The sequence below is a fragment of the Electrophorus electricus genome, chromosome 4 (genome assembly GCF_013358815.1).
Source record: "Electrophorus electricus isolate fEleEle1 chromosome 4, fEleEle1.pri, whole genome shotgun sequence".
NCBI lineage: Eukaryota > Metazoa > Chordata > Actinopteri > Gymnotiformes > Gymnotidae > Electrophorus > Electrophorus electricus.
Window position 1 is genome coordinate 2205931 of NC_049538.1, and position 17500 is coordinate 2223430.

A 17500-nucleotide genomic window follows, 5' to 3' on the forward strand; every position below is an offset into this window, starting at 1 on the left:
AAGTAGCAGTGGATCTGGTTAAAAGCCTCCAGCGTTAGAGCTGCAACAGCACCACAGACATGGCACCTGTGAGGTGGTTTAGGAGGAATGGGCCCTCACCATGGAAGAGGGGTGTGTCCCATTGGGAGAGGAGGCGGGGCTTGCTCATCTCAGTGCCAAAACCAGGGGAAAGCTGATCTGAAATGTAACGTATGCTGAGATCAAGTGCTGAGGTCAGGATGAATGTCAGTGTCTATCAAGAAAAAGAGAGAGAGAGAGAGACAGACGGAGGGAGAGAACAACAGAAAGACGGAGAGACATCACAGTGTCTGTTCCCAACATTGTTTCTGTTCCTGTCCTCAGGTGATAAAGGTGACAGGGGAGACCGGGGGACTCTGGGTAAACCTGGGGTTGAGGGTCCTCCAGGTCTCCAGGGCGTCAAGGGCATGAAAGGTTCTAAGGGCCAGGCCGGAGCTCCGGGCAACCCGTGCAAGGCTGAGCACGTGGTGTTCTCGGTGGGCCGCCGCAAAGCCCTGCACGGTGCCGACTCCTACCAGGCACTGCTCTTCGACACCGTCTTCGTCAACAGCCCCGAGCACCTCGACATGTTCTCCGGAAAGTTCCACTGCCGCGTGCCGGGCGTCTACTTCTTCAACGTGAACATCCACACGTGGAACTTCAAGGAGACGTACATGCACATAATGCAGCAGAATCAGGAGCGCGCTATCGTGTACACGCAGCCTGGCGAGCGCTCCATCATGCAGAGCCAGAGTGTCATGCTGCCCGTGCGCCGCGGCGACGACGTCTGGGTGCGCCTCTACAAGCGCGAGCGAGACAACGCCGTCTACAGCGACGACGTCGACGTCTACATCACCTTCAACGGGTACCTCGTCAAGGCGGACGAGGAGTGACCGGACGAGCATGGGGGCGGCAGGATGGCTGAGAAACTGATACATTTTTACGAGGTGTGAGACACACACTGCCTGTGTGTTAATTATTTTTTAGCCTGAACACATTTGGTGAATACTTTACATTCTTGTCCTTGTAATGGAACAGAAACTGAAAAGGTTGAAGAGCAGTTTTCCTGTAAAACCTGTTAATTAACTGTATTGCTTCAACATTCCAAAGTTACGTTTGTAAAACAGGCACTCAGATTCCTCCAGCAAACCAAACGTTCCCTTTTTTCCCCATGAGAAGTCTACCATTCCTGCTTCCATAGAAACATCTGTGATTTCTGTTATGGTGGAAATCCCAACAGACACTTTACAAGAATGGAAAAGTGTCTTCGACTCAGAAGAGCACACCTGGAAAACATCACCGAGGAATATCTGGGCTTTCAGAACCAGGTCCGTTAGTGGTCAGCACACATGGGGTTTCTTTCTATAAATCACTTTCCAATCATTTGTATCTTTGCAAGGTGGACAGATGCACCTAGCAAACTGCCCATGGAGCATGGATCCTGGGATTGGGGTGATGGGAGGGCGTTCAGATGGGATAATTACGCTCCTACTGCATACGGAGGTCCATGCCTGGCTTTGGTTCTATCAAAGAGTCTAGATGGTGCTATTCTTATATTGTAATCTGGTATTCAAAGAGTATATACGTATATATATTTGTGTGAGATATATGTATGTTTGTTTGGGAAACTTCATACAATGAATTGGGGAAGAAAGATATTAATGTTCCTCCTGGCATAGGACAGAGCAGTCTGTCTCTACACAGTTGGCTCTGTGTGTATGTGCGTGTGTGTTTTTTCTCCTTTAGTAGCACAACCACACCTCTCTCCAGCACAGACAGACAGAAAGAGCAACTGAGAGAGAAACAGAGAGACAGACAGAAACAGGAAGGACATTTTCAGAAAATAGAAATTTCATTTTTAAAAACTTTGTCATTTATAAAAGTGGGACCCACAGTTAAAGCGTTTTTAGACTTGAATAACCGTATCATCTTAGACTGAATGGGCAACGTGGTCTCAAGTATCACAGTTTATCTCACCATTATTACACCTACACACTACTGTCCCATCAGTGCAAGCTAGTGTAGTAGCCACAGCAGTGTGAAAGCATAAGGTTGTAGCTAACACCCGAGCTGAATGAACACAAACCAGTCTGTTCAACCGTTGTGTTTGTATAAAGCACAGCGTCTAAAAATCCAGATGTGTTCAAACTGCCAAACTTGAACCTCTTTGACTAAAGATCATTTATTTATAAGTGAAAATGGTGCTAATATTCTTAAAACCGACTCAACTGCAGGTAGGTGCCAGAACATTTTGCCTTATTATGTGTATTTTGTATATATGCACATTCATAACATGACATTATATACTGGAACTGTGTTATTTGTAAAAGAAAAATAAACAAAAATAAAGCCTCTAATTAATCCTACAATAAACACTATTTATTACTATAAATGTCATAGGACCATACACACATAACCTATACTTAGAACTATACGTGCACTGCCTGTGTGAGAAGCATTGCCGTGTAGCAGGCAGGCTGGCTAGTGAAGGGGCTTCGTGATGTCAGGACCCAGAACTTCTACACAGCACACCTGAAATCACGACATACATGGGAAGCTGCTCTACAAGGACACTACAAGGATACACGCTGACTCCCTCTCCCCTTCTGAAGAGAAGCACCAGCGTTTTGTCTGTTGTTATCTGGTATCAAGTACAGCGTGCTCTAAGCCAGTGTCACTGAGCAGTGATACAGTACTCACAAACAGAAACTGTGTTGTTTGCTCCTCTGAGAGTCACAGAAACACAACACTCAGAGGTATATAGATTATAAAATTAAGTGCAGTCCAACAATGCGTGTCCTTCACCAGTTTTCTGGACGGTTTATGCTGAGGTAATCTCTGGTGCGCTTCCTCACCCTAGTGGTGAACATGATGAATGCACACAATTTCATTAGACAAAACAAAGAGGCTTTGAAACACTAATTTGCTAGATTTATTTCTATGCAAAAACAAATGTGAAAACACGAATAAAAAATAACAATCGAAATGGAGAAAGAACAGTATTCAAAAAAGAATGAATGTGATTTACTCAGTAGTTTGGATTTAAAATCAAATATTTTACCCCCTACGAGTACATAATAAAACATTTCATTACTTCCTGTTTGAGAAAATGGCAGGAGTGTCTGATGTCTTCCTTCCTAACAGGCGAAAACACCAGTTACACGCGGAAGCTGTGGGCATATGAAAGGAAAGCACAGCAACAACAACTTTGGCATCACCTCGCCCACAGCCAAACAGCTGTGAAATAGACCTGCTGTAGAAAACGTTCATGAATGTGGGTTAAAGGTCATAAATACACCAAAATGATCAAATTTGCCACATAAGCAGGAATGTCACTGTCGCTTTGGTGTGAGCTGCAGAATGTTCCTGGTAGGACACATCACTAGCTGTCACTGGTTAGCTGTGGCTAACACTGACAGACGTGGAGTGCTGTTAGCGTCCACCCCAGCAAACCCGGTGTGTGCTGGCACTTTTGGGTTGCTACTTTTTGTAGTTTCTTGTTTACAGGCTCAGGTTCCTTTTTGTTGTTGTTGTTGCAGGTCTTACGTGACACATGTAAACCCAACACTGCCTTCTCACTGAGTTGTTGTCTGCTTTCACACCCCGCCTCAATATCAACGAAGTGCTAAAAACAGTGCATTGTAACCACAGCACAATCACAGTGCTCTTCAGTGTCTGCTTCCCAGGGCAACTCCATTCACTCCTCACACATGGGGTCTTTTTGCAGTTGTTCTACTGACATTTCCTGAACGAGGTCAGAATGTGAAAGTCCCAGTCTGGCTTCACTCTGTCCTGTCTGGCTGCTGGTGGGGAGGACATCACATCCTGGCTTCCTGGCAGCTAACCAATCAATTGGCCATGGTGGGTAATCACCTGGTTATTAACACAGGCCAACTAAGTACCTGCATGTAGCTAATAACCTGCTTATTAAATCTGCTGTCGGCTTGGTTTCACATGATTTAAAAATAAATAAATAAAATGTTATATATATATATATATATATATATATATATATATATATATAATTTTTTAAGAGCAGTTAAATGCTGTGCTTCATAAAATCTGAGAACTGTGAGGGTGTCAGATTGCATAAAGATTGACACTGGCATCTCCTTGGCAACACAGACAACCCAGCGTTAGTGGCAGTGGTACATGACAGACCCGCAGGAGCAGTGCGGATTAGCCTTACGTTTGAGGCATCAGACTCTAAAACAAGAGTCTCTCCTGTAGGAAAACAGACCACTATAAAACATGATGAGAAAAAAGTACATCCAGAATGCCAGCTGGTTTAGCTAAAGTTCACCGAGACATTATGAGGCTGAACTGGGTATATCCACTGTCACGGAAGGCTCCTCCCCCCATGAGTCACTCCGTACGGCTCGCTGCGTGCAGGGGGACTCACGTGTTTGTAAGTGCCCCCCGGGGATAGCACACACCTGCACAGGGTTTACTGTTACTTGTTTGTCTGTCTATTTGAACCCGTCAGTGTGTGCTCCCTGTTGGTGATTGTCGCTGTCTGTCTTTGTAGATGTAGCGGTAACGTGGGTTTGTGTAGTCACTATGAATGTGTGTGTTTTCTTCATTTAATGTTAAGTGTATAGTCATGATCACCGTAAGTGTTATGTGTGAGTACCGCCGTTGTTGTCTACGGTTTATGGTAATAAATGTCAGTCACCGTTTAGGGAGTCTGTGCGTCCTGCTCCACGCCCTGCTCCATTCGGGCCGACACCGTTACAGCCACACGCTGCACATTTCCGATGTAAAGCGATTTCACACGGACTTTCAGCAAACCTTGATAAAGACGTGAGAGAGTGTCTGGGACTTATTATGCATCGCTGCCCAACCTCAACGGGGTGGTGATGTAAACATCTCACTAATGCTGCTACCTTGGCAAATCTGACATCCCACCCAACTCAAATCCAACAGAATTATTTTTCAAATTACATTAATCTCTGAACAGAAAAGAAAAACATCATTTTTGCCTGCTGGTTTACCATAAATTACTCACCAAAAATATAATAGAACAATGATCAATTGAGTAGGTAGGGGTTAATGAAGGGACTCTGTATCACCTACTTAATACAAGGAAATGAAGAAGAATGTCACATTAAAATACAATCATTTGTCATTAGATACAAAAATACAATCATTAGAACAATGAAAAATGCAAGAGCATTATTTTTTAACAGTGACCTCGGTAAAACATGGCAAAATGAAAACTACACCCTACATTAGACTACATTGTTTTGGTGTCACTGGAGGTGTTCACTGGAGCTGTTCACTGAAGAGCCAGAGTGTACTGACTCTGTGTCGGTATGGAGCACCAAGTTCCTGATGCGTAATCCCCTCGGCTCTTCTGTGCCAGCCCCACACGATCAGGACAGCGGCCTCGCATTCCTCTGCCAGTCTGGAGCCATGGGTGAAATGTCAGGAAAGCACAGCCTGGCCTACATTGATGGTTTAGTGTGAAAGAGCCTTTATCCCTTACGTCCCCACCATCCCCTGCTGCGGCACACCAGACAGGGAGACCGGAAGAGAGGAGTTTTCACGAAAACAAGGATGAAACCTGGTGTATTCAGAAGCACAAAGGACAGCGTTTTTGTACGTAAGGTACATAAAGATGATTATAATGGATTAGAACTGTTTTAAAGGATTATAACAGTCATTCAGTAATACAATTCATCTACGCCACTGTGAGAGTCTTCTAATTCTTGGAGGATATCACTGACATGTTACTCTCAACAGACATTTAAAGCAAGCAGAACAGGGCATGGGTGCATGTGCCTCAGTTTCAGGTACAACAGAAAACAAAGTGCTTTGCAGCTGCATAACAGTGCTTTTTACTTTTAAAAAATAAAGATAAAACTAGCAGCCCAAATCATACGCAGTGTTTGTGTCTGTCCTCCTCCTCCTCAAGGCTTTGCATATGGATTCTCCAGCAAGTAGTGATAACGCTCATAATTATCAAGCAAGTATTTAGGAGCAAACATGTGCTCTTTAGGGTGTGTTGGTGGGTACTGTGGTTTCGAGCCATCAAACCAGCCCCCAGTTCGTATTAACCCTCTGATGTAGCTCAGTTTCCGCTTCTCCTCAAAGTCTCCCCAGCGAGGGAAGTCCCCATTTTGTGCTGAGATTAGTTTGTAATGAATGCCCTCTGGTTTAAAGCACCATGAGCAGTGCCATCCAGCATAGTGGACCGGGCTGCCAATAGACCACGGCATTAGAATGCTTCCCGAAGCATTCTCATACTGCCGGAATCCCGGCATGGTGTAATAATCCCGGCGCCGTAGCAGAATTCCGTCCCACCTGTAGACCATGATAAGCATGGCCACAGTGCACCCAGACAGCACGTCCAACGTTCCCAGCTGCTTCCAGTAAAACCCGTACAAGGATTTACGCAAGTGGATTCCAAACGGTTCCGTCCAGCCGTCATAAAGTTTGAGGAAAATAATTCCCTCCCTCAGGGGAATCTCATCCGCGTCATTCAGAAGGAAAACGTCATCCGGCCTCAGGCCCCAAATCCTCGATAATCCGTTTTTTGTCAAGAAGGTGCGAAGATAATCGTCGGCAATCCAGCCATTGATTCGGCCGCCCCTGGGGAAGTGGTCGAGGAAGATGTAAAGAATCTTGTGTTTGACATAATTGAACGTCCCATTGAGTAGCAGCTGCAGGAAGGTAAGGGGTTTGGACTTGCCGTACGCCGTGAAGTTAGACTCACAGACCAAGAACACGTCCACAGCATCAGCCAGCTCGTGGAACCGGGTGTGCAATAGGTCAAACTCATGATTGATGTTAATGGCATTGATAATTCTACGTGGAACCTTCCTGGGCGACAGGTGGGATTTGGTGGGAATATTTGAGTGTTGCACCACCGTTGGCACACCGCATTCAGGACCGTGCCAAGCTGGGCGGCAGACACACTGCTCCACCTTGATGGTGAGGTTCATGGGGACCTGATTCTCTTCCTCCTGGTGGTGCAGTATTATTCTTAGACCTGTGTTGTCTATGGTTTCCCTCTCTTTGACCTTGGGTGAAGCCACTTCCATCCCTTCACGGAAGCACAGATCTCCCGTCTCTGTGCGAGCGAAGTAGGAATTGAGGTCATCGTGTAGAACATATGCCCTTTTGTGAAGTTCACCGTTTGGACCAGTGGGGTCTGGCAGGACCAAAACCTCCTCTGCTAGGTCCTATACATACACAAGATCCAAAAGATCACAAAGGGTGAAGTCCAAAGGATTGCACTAAAGGTTTCACAAATCAAAGAAAAGACGACAATCAGTCTTAAGAACATCCAAAAATTAGCATGCCTATGAAGACACATTGTCTCCCAACTCGTCATATGATTGGACTACACCATCCACGCTCTGACTAGACCACACCATCTATGCTCTGATTGGACCACACCATCTATGCTCTGAATGGCAGATATTTACCTTTCGATATGAATTTTGCTTCAGTGACTTTTCTGCCACATTGTGGTTATAAATGCGTGAGAGCAAGTTGCTTTGTGGGTGGGTGGCAACCAGCGGGTCTCCCCAGAGGAAACCACCAAGGATGGTGGTTGTCTTCAGGTGCAGGCCTTGGCGAGGCAGGTGGAACACGCCGTAGCAGGACAGAAGGGACACCACGCAAGCGCTGGCACAACATAGCAGAAACAGTCTGCGCCTTCTCACTCTCATCCTGGGACAGACAGAGAGAAAGAGATGGTCAAGAAGGGAGAGAAATAAAGAGAGAGAAAGGGATAAATATGTCATGAGTGAACATACACAAACACACACACACCCATGTGTACGTAAACAGAGGCCTCAAATTCACTTATGTTCCTTAATCACTTTTGTGAGTTCAAGCAATCATGCGTTCAAGATGTGAATTTAAAAAAACAAGAATTAAAATAGCTCTTAAAGTTGATGTGTGTAAACAGGAGTCTGCAAAAGCCCAGCCTGAAACATTATGCCAGCCCCAAGGCAAGTGGGCAGAGTTTTAGCCACAGCTTTCAATCCCAGGGTCTGCTCACACCTCCACGGCTGCCGAGGTCTTCAGGTGCCCAGGACCGAGATGAAGTCTGCAGACCTGGACATGCCCAGCCCTGGAGCTGTTTCATAACACTGCATTCCAAGGTTACCGTGCTAACGTTGTTTAGCCAATAATCTTATTCTTCCATTACAACTCATTCTTTTGATTCTTTTCTTAGCTGTAAACAAGCTAAACAGGATCATGCAGACTTGTCATGAGGACAATTGGCAAAGGATGTCAGTCTGAAACTATGCAAAGTGAGGCAAAGGGGGTGATAAGAGTCAGATAAGACAAGTACATACATTTGTGCTAATGTTGCAATCATATTACAATCGAGCGACCCCTCAGACCAGCTGGTTGGTTAGATATCCTACGTTGCCTAGCTAACAAATGCGTCTGTGTGCGGTCTAAAGAAATATCAGTATATAAAATCAATAACAAACCCTTTATTTTTATAACACTGAAACCTTTATAATCTTTAGAAAAATATCGAAATTATGCCTCAAAATGGGACGTACGTTGCTACACGCCATGAGTTCATTTCAGCTGCTTTTTCTGGTGCTTGTAGTTTAGCTACGTAACTAGCTGGCCTTTTTTCTCAGACATTGATATCAGACCACACTTTACTTTCATGCTAATTTATGTGACACTCAAAGAAAAGGATATATGGCGAGCTACGCCTGAAAATGTGCCTGTTCGCTGTTCATTATGTTGGTCGACTGTCTAGTTGTGTAATTTACTAAAGCAAAGCGGCGGCACTCAGTAGGCATTTCACTCAAGTGATAATCTGTAGGGATTTCACTCAGTAATTATCTGTAGAGATTTCACTCAGTAATTATATGTAGGGATTTCACTAACTCTCCCACACTTCACAGGCTGCGGCAAAATGCACAAAATCTAAATATTCTTTTAAAATGCAACAGGAAGAACATTTATGAATACAACAGAGTAAAAGTATATTTTGACTTCGCAAATGTACTCAAGTATGAGGATAAAGTACAGCCTTTAAAATAACTCCTAAATTTACAATTTGTTCAAAAAAGTACTTAAGTAAATGTAACAGAGTAAATGTAGTGCGTTTAGCCCTCTGGTTAAAACTGAACCCCCCCGTGTGTCACAGGTTTGTATTATCATATTTACTCCTCACTTACTTATTTAGCAGATCAGCTTTTCTCCACACAAGCACAAGCCTGCCTTTCACAAACTTGTCATGGTTATGTGTGAGTGAGACAGGAGCGTTGTTAGTGAGGAGTAGTGGGGGAGTCCAAACTGGGCTCAAAGTGGAGCAGTGAGCAGGTGGAGCCGCCTTCACTGGTCCCAAGTGGCCCTGTGGAAGTGTGCACATCTCCAAACAGCCCTCGCGCCAGCAGAGAATGTGTTAAATCCTCCATGACTACATCTTACAGTATCAAGAGATCATGAAAGAAAAGGAAAACAACAAAAAAGAAACAATTTTGTTAAATTGCTGTACACATTTTAAAAGGTTATCATGATTCTCATAAAGCCCCTGAACCCACAGCCTTAGTCTTTATGAGCGCTTCTGAGTTGACACCAATGAATCTACCTAGCCAGCAATTACCCAGCATTCCTACACACCGCAGTGGCTAGCTCACTGGAGCTATTTCATTAACACAGAAGAACCATGTGTAAAGCTTGGTTTGGGGGTGTGATGCAATATGATGAACCTACACATGTGATTTACAGCATTTAGTAACTTACAATTATGAGTACAACTTGAGCAATTGAAGGTTAAGAGCCTTGTTCAGGTGCCCAGCAGTGGCAACTTTGCAGAGGTGGGGCTTGAACCAGCAACCTTTCAATTATAAGTGAAGGACCTTAACCGCTGAGCTACCAGTAATATGGTTTGATTGAGCTGTACTGATTCTAACAACAGCATGTTGTGTGCGAATGCTTTACTCTAGTATGTGTAAATCCTTCCTTGCTTGTGTGTGCGCACATATGCGAGCACAATAGTCCCTTCTTTCTGCAAGTCTATCCCACTCCCAGTTCTCAAATATCTCAGTCTATACAAAAGCTCTTTTACAAAACACACACACACACACACACACACACACACAGCCACCACATTTATGCAAAATAATGATGCTAGCACCTGTACCCCTCCACACAGCAATAAACACACAAAAATGTACACACACACACACACACACAACCAATTCAAATTAAATTAAACAAACAAGTTGCATTTTTTATACAATTTGTATGATTTGTGTTTGAGGGTTTTTTTCGATTTTTAATACTTGACAAGGCATGCAGTGTCTATTCTTTGACATGAAAACTGGTGGTATGCTCTTACATTCTGACAACTATGTTAACCCTTCAACTGACAACTATTAGTCACTTTCAGTTGACTGGTTTACAGCATTTAAACACTGTCCTGTTTTGCTGTTGCATCTAGACCACTTTGATGTCTCTATTTGCTCTGAACAGTAGCGCATGCAAAGTTAACAGGTAAGTTAATATTCAAGACAGAATGAACTCTTCTCAACTCTTCTTCACTGGATGACGGTAACCCTGCAATCTCACCGTGGGGCAATCCCACCAACACCTACAACAAAAACACTCTCCGCTCTCCAGTGTTGACGGGAAAAAGACGTCTGACCAGTCTGGTCACGACGTTCATCTGCCTTCCAACATATTTCCTTAAATTAGCATACTTTAGAATCCTGGGGGCTGATACCACGAGACAGGCTTTTCAAATTGGCCAATTCTCACGATTCTTACGTCTGTAGAGCGTAAACGATCAGATTAACACGGGCAGTTTATTATAAAACATAATTTGCATGACACTGTTCGCACGTGCGTTCATGTTTGGCCTGCGGAACGGCGCACAGTGCACGGTTAGGCGCGTGGGCTTCTCGTGTTGTTCTCATTTAAACTGCTCCGGTGGCTATAACCATTTTTCGGAGAAGTGAAATACCCAATCCTAATTATAATGTGGTGTTTAGTGCCGGATGTAGAAAGTCACGCAAAGACAGACATCATGTTTTCAAATGTTACTGTAAATGTAACTTTGGTTCTTTTATGTGATTTAGGAACCTCGTTTAATCTTTAGCGTGTGAAACTGTAATTTATTAGTAAACACAGGCCAGATATAAATGGTATGTAAAAGGAAGCAGCGGGCGCGAGCTCTCCATGGGCGCCGGAGACTCACGCGGAAGACCACAGATAATGCCACTGGTCCACCCCGTGTCATTTGTTATTAGTTCAGTTTCATGTTTTAGCCCCGGTAAAATGATGTTATAAAGCAATGAGAATACCTAAATTAATGCAACCGCGCTCTCGCGACATGCCCTATAATACTGATTATTTGCTGAACAAACTCAGCGAGGGAGAGCGCGCGTGAGAAAAGCAGTGTGATAAATGTGACTTAAATCAGCCGTGATGTCCTTCACCCCTGTTTTTAGTTCGAGTATCATACAAGTGCATCATTTATTTGGCCCCTGATAATAAACCGTTGGGTTCTTTTCATATGTATGCAGAACGTTTTTTTGCACGCAGTCCTATATCGTCATATCCTCAAACGTACCTGGACAGGTGCAGCCTCCCCAAGTTGCAGACCGACCCGCACAAGTATTTTACTCCAGATGCTCTCACGGTCCCTCCATAGCCTGCTCCTAAACTTGAAGAGTTACCGGGTCGGTGAAGTTATCGCTCAGTGCTCTGAGTGGCAGCAAGTATACGGAACCAACATGTCAAGAGGTTATTTGTACTCAGCGACAGAGGTTTGCGGACGTAAAAATACTTACAAAACTTGTAACGTCCTTCTTCTGCCCCACCCCCACCCCCATCGCGTCACAGTTTTTAATCTGAACTGCATTCTTCTTTGGCTTCCTGGAATTGATTCATGGATCTGCTGTGTTGTTGGGGGAGCTGTGTGCATTCATCTTAAGTAGATGATTAAAAGCACTTCAGTTTTGCTAGTTCCAAATATTTATACCCATCCGAGTGTGAATGTCGTGGATGCAGTCGGATAAACAGGATGCTGGAGCCTTCTCATAGGGGTGTGTCACAGAGAACTGGAAGGTTTACAGCTACTGTGCATCACTGTCCACTTGAGTAGGTGCCCTCGCTACATACACCACTCAAGCAGGACTTGCTGGACAGTCTACTAGAATGTCACTTTAGTGCCTGCCATCTTGCTGATTTGGTCATCTGCACCACCTGCAGGGATCCCTCACCCTACACTCTTAAGACTTAAGGCAATTAAGAGAATCAGGAAATCATGAGGACATGAACAATAGCATTGCTCTGTGAAACTGCTACTGACTATTTGGCAAATCATAGCTACTACATCAGAAAGTTGTTTAGAACATCCTGAACATGTAAATTCTCACTGAAACACGGCAGACGTGAAACAATTTCATGTACTCAAATTCACTTGCCACTCCTGGCTAAAGTCACAGGTCCAACCTCAGTGTTACTGCTGTATTCCAGAATACTTTCATATTATTGACTTCCTTCTCTTTAGATTATCTTGTGTATAAACAGTCAGGTACAAATCCATCATGTGCTAATGTATTGTCCCCTGCAGGAGAGCTGTCTATCACATCTATGTCTATGTTTTCATACAGTTGCTGCTGATTTGATGTCGGTGCTCAACACGTAACATAACAGCAGTTTGGACAACATCTTGTTGGACTCTATGACCAAAGCTGAAGGCACCCACCTTACCCAGGGCTCGAACCCAGGGCTCACAGGACGTAAACTTGCGCTCTGACCACCAGCCCGCCCTGGCACAGCAGGCTGAGCTCCCATTTAACCTTCCTAACTGATTGTCTCCATCACACACACATTAGTATTTCTGGCCACCAATTTATTGAATTCAGTTTTAACGTTCATCACCTTAAGTGCTCTAAAAAAAAACATCGTGACTTAAAACCGTCATCCTTTTCTGATTGACTGTGTGCTGTACCCTGGTCAGATCTCCAATCTGTCTTGTCGAAACTAAGTTTCAATTTCATAGCTCTGGGCTATAAATCTGCTAAATTTGTAAACCAGGCCTTACTATAAATTCTGGGACTCATGCTGATTATATACATGAATATAGACATGCTTTAAGTCATGCCTGTTCTACCTCCCATTCATAGTAGTGCATACCAACCTGAGGCTCTCTACAAGACAATTAATCAACATTTATGGCCATCAGCAGAGTCACTTGTCTGAGATCAGATGACCTGTGCAGTGTCTTTTCTCATTTCCTTTGGCGTGAAAGAACGACTCACTCAGATTCAAGCTCCTCTCCTTCCACACGTCTGAGTTCCTTGCCGATTAGATCCTGTTTCCACTTCTTTGATCAGCCCCACCTTCCACATGCCTGTCAACAGCACTTTCCCAAGCTGTGGTGCTCCCTGCTAGTCATATTTGCATTGTTTCCCCCTGCTGTAAAGCCAGGGCTTGATCCTAATGATTTCAGCAACAGCGGCAGTCCCACCTGGAAGCTACAGGTCTTTACTTTCAGGCCACGGGCTGCTCTTCTCAGAGTCATAAATCATTTCCACCTTGCTGCCAGTCCACTAACTTTTATTGTATTGCTGCTCCATAATTTCAGCTCTGTTTTGGATATTACATATGTATACCTACTTGTTCGTATATTGTTGGCGTCACTGGATCTGCCCTGTCTTGGCTCAAGTCCAGCCTTATTGGGAGTGGACAGTAGGTATCCATGTACATGCTACCACTCTGTCGTTTAATATGCTGGCATGGTTTCCACTTATATGCAGATGATGTCCAGTCTGATGTGGCACACCCCTATTGAATGGCTCCAGCATCCTGTTTATCTGACTGCATCCACGACATTCACACTTGGATGGGTTTATTTTGGAACTCAGTTCCAAATATTTGGAATTAGCAAAATTGAAGTGCTTTTAATCATCTAATTAAGATTTTACACCAAGATTATCTGGCTTTGGTGTTGATATTGGCAGCACAGTAGTAATGCCTTCTGTATGTGTTTGCAGTGTCTGCACACTCTCCTTTGACACATACATCAGTTCAAAAGTTATGACATTATTCTTTTGTCTTCTGCTATCCCTCAGCTTAGATGCAGAAGTAACCACGTATGCGGTTGTGATGTCCAGGTTAGATTACGGAGACACTGCTGTATTGTTCTTTTGTCCAGCCTCCCAGTGTGTATAGGACTCGGGTGCTGGGATCGTATACACCCTTGTTCAGTTTAAACTGTTCACCATCATGTCTACTGTTTTACACAACCTGCCTGCATTTGTTCTAAGAAGGAACTTTGGCCTCGAGCATGAGAAAGGCCATATAAATAAAAGTGATGATAATGAGGTTAATGTTTGGGTTTGACATGTGCCCTTGTGAGCAAAGCCTTAAACGTTCTACAGTAGATATGAAGCAGAAAAATTCCTAATCTCCCAAACAATGCAGGCAAGAAGGCTAGTAAAATATTTTGTGCATGAGGATATTAGGCTCACACATGAAATTGTTATATTTCTTCATAGGAGTGTTGTATATTTGTATGAATCGCACGAGAGCCACCACCTCATGTGGCAGGAGAAACTATCCGCCTGGACGACTCCCAGCTCAGCTCCTCCGCGAGTGGAGCCGGGTACTCTCGCGAACTACAGAGGAGAGGTGAAGCTCAGGGCCAACGCCCTCGTTGCTTTCTTTGTTCAGCTGGATAAGTTTAGTGTGCGGTGTGCTTAGGTGTAGTTAAACACAACCAAAAACCACCTACAGGAACTCCGGCTGGCTTGTGACCCAGTTCAAACACAGTGACTCAACACAGCACATTTCTCACTGTTCCAGCTAGTGCCTATTTTGTACATCAAAAAGTTTTCCTTTATTTTACTCTTATTGTTTGTCATATAACAACATACTTTGTTCACACATGACCTTCTTTTTGCTGCTAGGGGGTTGTCTGCTCCTCTTTTAACCACACCCCAGACAATTCAGACAATTTGTTTAAAAATAACACACAATAAAGATTTTCTTTCCCCAGTTAGGTTTACCATGTCCTCAGATTGACGTGTCACAATGGTGACATGATTATCTCAAAAACACGTATAATATTTACACACAAAATCCATCTTATGCTCATCAGATCTGCTAAGCAAGCAGACCATTTGTGTGATGAGTTCCTCTCCATCCCTTCACTTTTCCACCTTGAGAAATCCCAGAGAAATCCCGGAGTGAGCCGTCCTGGCACCCCAGCCCGTCACTGCTGAGCAGCGAACGCTCTCCACCTTCCATGAGGCCTCAGCGATCCATCGCGTTCTCCTCCTGCACCCGGGCTCGCAAACACACCGCCCGCAGCCGCTCGCAAAAGTCCAGCTCCTCCTTTACGGGAGGACGAGGGAGGTGGAGAGAGAAAACAAACAGACGTGTGCAGTGAGGAATCTACAGGTATCAACTTCACCTGAATTCTTTTACAGAGCTTTTCCTTAGAGCCGCTTCCGTAACTACCACTTAAGGCCATTTTTACTGTGTCCTCGGACACTCGGTATCCTAGGCTACCCAAACACTCTGCAGAGCCAGACTGGCCCACATGGCAGCTATGCAAAAGACTTCAAACACTGCAGTGGAACCAAACACTAAGAGTAAATAAAGTAACTGACAGGAAATGTGCATTTTCTATCCTTCTCCCACCCAGAAAACACATCAGTATCATACAGATATAGATATGTTGCTACAGTATTCAAGTCAACACTTTGGTTAAATTACTAAAAAAGGAAAATATTTATGAGATCTTGGGCTTTTAAATTCCAGTTAAGGCATCATTTTTTTGGAAAAATGTATTTATGCTTTTTGGCCAGACAGAGTAAGGGTGAGGAAGGTGAGCAGATGTGCGTACCAGGTTCTCTTCCTGGCCCTGAAGCTCCTGGGCTTTGTGAGAAAGCAGCTGCTCCAGACCTAGAGACGGCTCCACACAGTCCCTCACAGCACGATCACACCCCTCCACCAAACTACACAAAGGCACGGGAGAAGATTTCGGCAGGTGAAGCTCGGCCGGGGGTGAAAAGGCCCCTCTTTTGAACGTTTAAATGATGCCTTAATCGTGCTCACCAGCAGAGGACGCCAAGCACATGTTCGTGCACGGAGGAGTGTGGGGAGCGCAGTACTGCCACCAACTGCTGCACCATCCCCATAGACAGAACCACGTCTGAGGGTGGGGGGCAGATCACTTATCCGACTCAGACATTGGTTGATAGAAAGACAAAAACAAAAAACCCCAAATACGACCAAGGAGTAAACAATAACTAGTCACAATAACTAGCATCTATCTATCTATCTCTCTCTCTCACCTTTGTGCTCAGGGTGGCTGGTGAGTAAGTTGAGCAGCAGGAACGCTGACTTGGTTCTCAGTTTCTCACAGTCTGACTGCATCCCCCTCATCAGCACTGAGAAGCCATCGTTGCACAGGAAGCCACGCAGACCCTCGTCCTGCTCCCGCACCAAGCCTGGGAACAGAGCCGGGTATAAGAGCTATACTCTTCTCTCTCACACGCACACGCACGCCATCACGCGCACGCCATCTCTCACACACGCACGCCATCACTCACACACGCACGCCATCACTCACACACGCACGCCATCTCTCACACACGCACGCCATCTCTCACACGCACGCCATCACTCACACACGCACGCCATCACTCACACACGCACGCCATCTCTCACACACGCACGCCATCTCTCACACACGCACGCCATCTCTCACACACGCACGCCATCACTCACACACGCACGCCATCACTCACACACGCACGCCATCTCTCACACACGCACGCCATCTCTCACACACGCACGCCATCTCTCACACACGCACGCCATCTCTCACACACGCACGCCATCTCTCACACACGCACGCCATCACTCACACACGCACGCCATCACTCACACACGCACGCCATCACTCACACACGCACGCCATCACTCACACATACACGCAATCTCACACGTGCCATCTCAGACACACATGATCTCCCACAAGCTCACACACTCTCATTTCACTCACAGGAGACAGCGTAGAGAGCCTTGACACGCACAGGGAGGTGCGGGTCGTGGTCTGTGAGCTGCAGCAGTGTGTTAAGTGCCCCCTGGTTCAGTAGGTAGATCTGAACCTCCGGCATGTTCTGAGCACAGCTGGCAACAAGCTGAGCCGCCCGCCAACGAATGCCAGCATCAGGGTGGCACAGACACCGCGACACACACACGTCCAGACCATGCAGCTTCATCAGGTCTGCACAGCACAGTGTTAAAAGGTTTTTCCACTCACCATCACACACAGCACATATAACACACATGACACATTAAAACTCATCTGAGCATATCATCCTGTATGGATACATCATACATACGCTAAATGTGTAATGCCAACACACACACACAAACCTCTTGCGTTGTCCAGATTCTCACAGAGGTCTGACAGTAGCTCGAGTGCCGCCTCCTGCTCATCCTCCTCATCATCCTCACTCCCTCTCTCGCTGTACCCCTCGTCCCGGAG

General features: G+C 45.1%; 3 protein-coding genes across 4 annotated transcripts in view; 1 reads left to right on the plus strand and 2 right to left on the minus strand.

The window, feature by feature from the left end:
- Positions 1–1048, plus strand: part of c1qtnf6a (C1q and TNF related 6a) — a 7188-nt gene extending 6140 nt beyond the window's left edge. For both annotated transcript variants that reach the window (XM_035525602.1, XM_027031876.2), the window contains exon 3: positions 343–1048. In XM_035525602.1, the coding sequence (XP_035381495.1) occupies positions 343–890 (548 nt within the window). In that variant the 3' untranslated portion in view covers positions 891–1048. The remainder of the gene's footprint in view (positions 1–342) is intronic.
- Positions 1049–4081: 3033 nt separating this feature from the next.
- On the minus strand, positions 4082–11767 carry mgat3a (beta-1,4-mannosyl-glycoprotein 4-beta-N-acetylglucosaminyltransferase a). Its single transcript, XM_027031875.2, has 3 exons — positions 11561–11767; positions 7431–7677; positions 4082–7184 (listed from the first exon to the last, which is right to left on the minus strand). Exons 2-3 carry the CDS (start codon positions 7674–7676, stop codon positions 5910–5912), a joined length of 1521 nt encoding a protein of 506 aa, XP_026887676.2. The 5' UTR covers position 7677; positions 11561–11767; the 3' UTR covers positions 4082–5909.
- A 3043-nt stretch (positions 11768–14810) lies between these two features.
- The window catches only part of hspbp1 (HSPA (heat shock 70kDa) binding protein, cytoplasmic cochaperone 1), a 3501-nt gene continuing 811 nt past the window's right edge, over positions 14811–17500 (minus strand). The window contains exons 3-8 of the mRNA XM_027031880.2: positions 17389–17500; positions 17012–17236; positions 16299–16454; positions 16060–16156; positions 15848–15959; positions 14811–15333 (exon numbers count right to left, since the gene is read on the minus strand). The exon at positions 17389–17500 is cut by the window's right edge and continues 90 nt beyond it. Of these exons, the coding sequence (XP_026887681.2) occupies positions 15253–15333; positions 15848–15959; positions 16060–16156; positions 16299–16454; positions 17012–17236; positions 17389–17500 (783 nt within the window). The 3' untranslated portion in view covers positions 14811–15252. The remainder of the gene's footprint in view (positions 15334–15847; positions 15960–16059; positions 16157–16298; positions 16455–17011; positions 17237–17388) is intronic.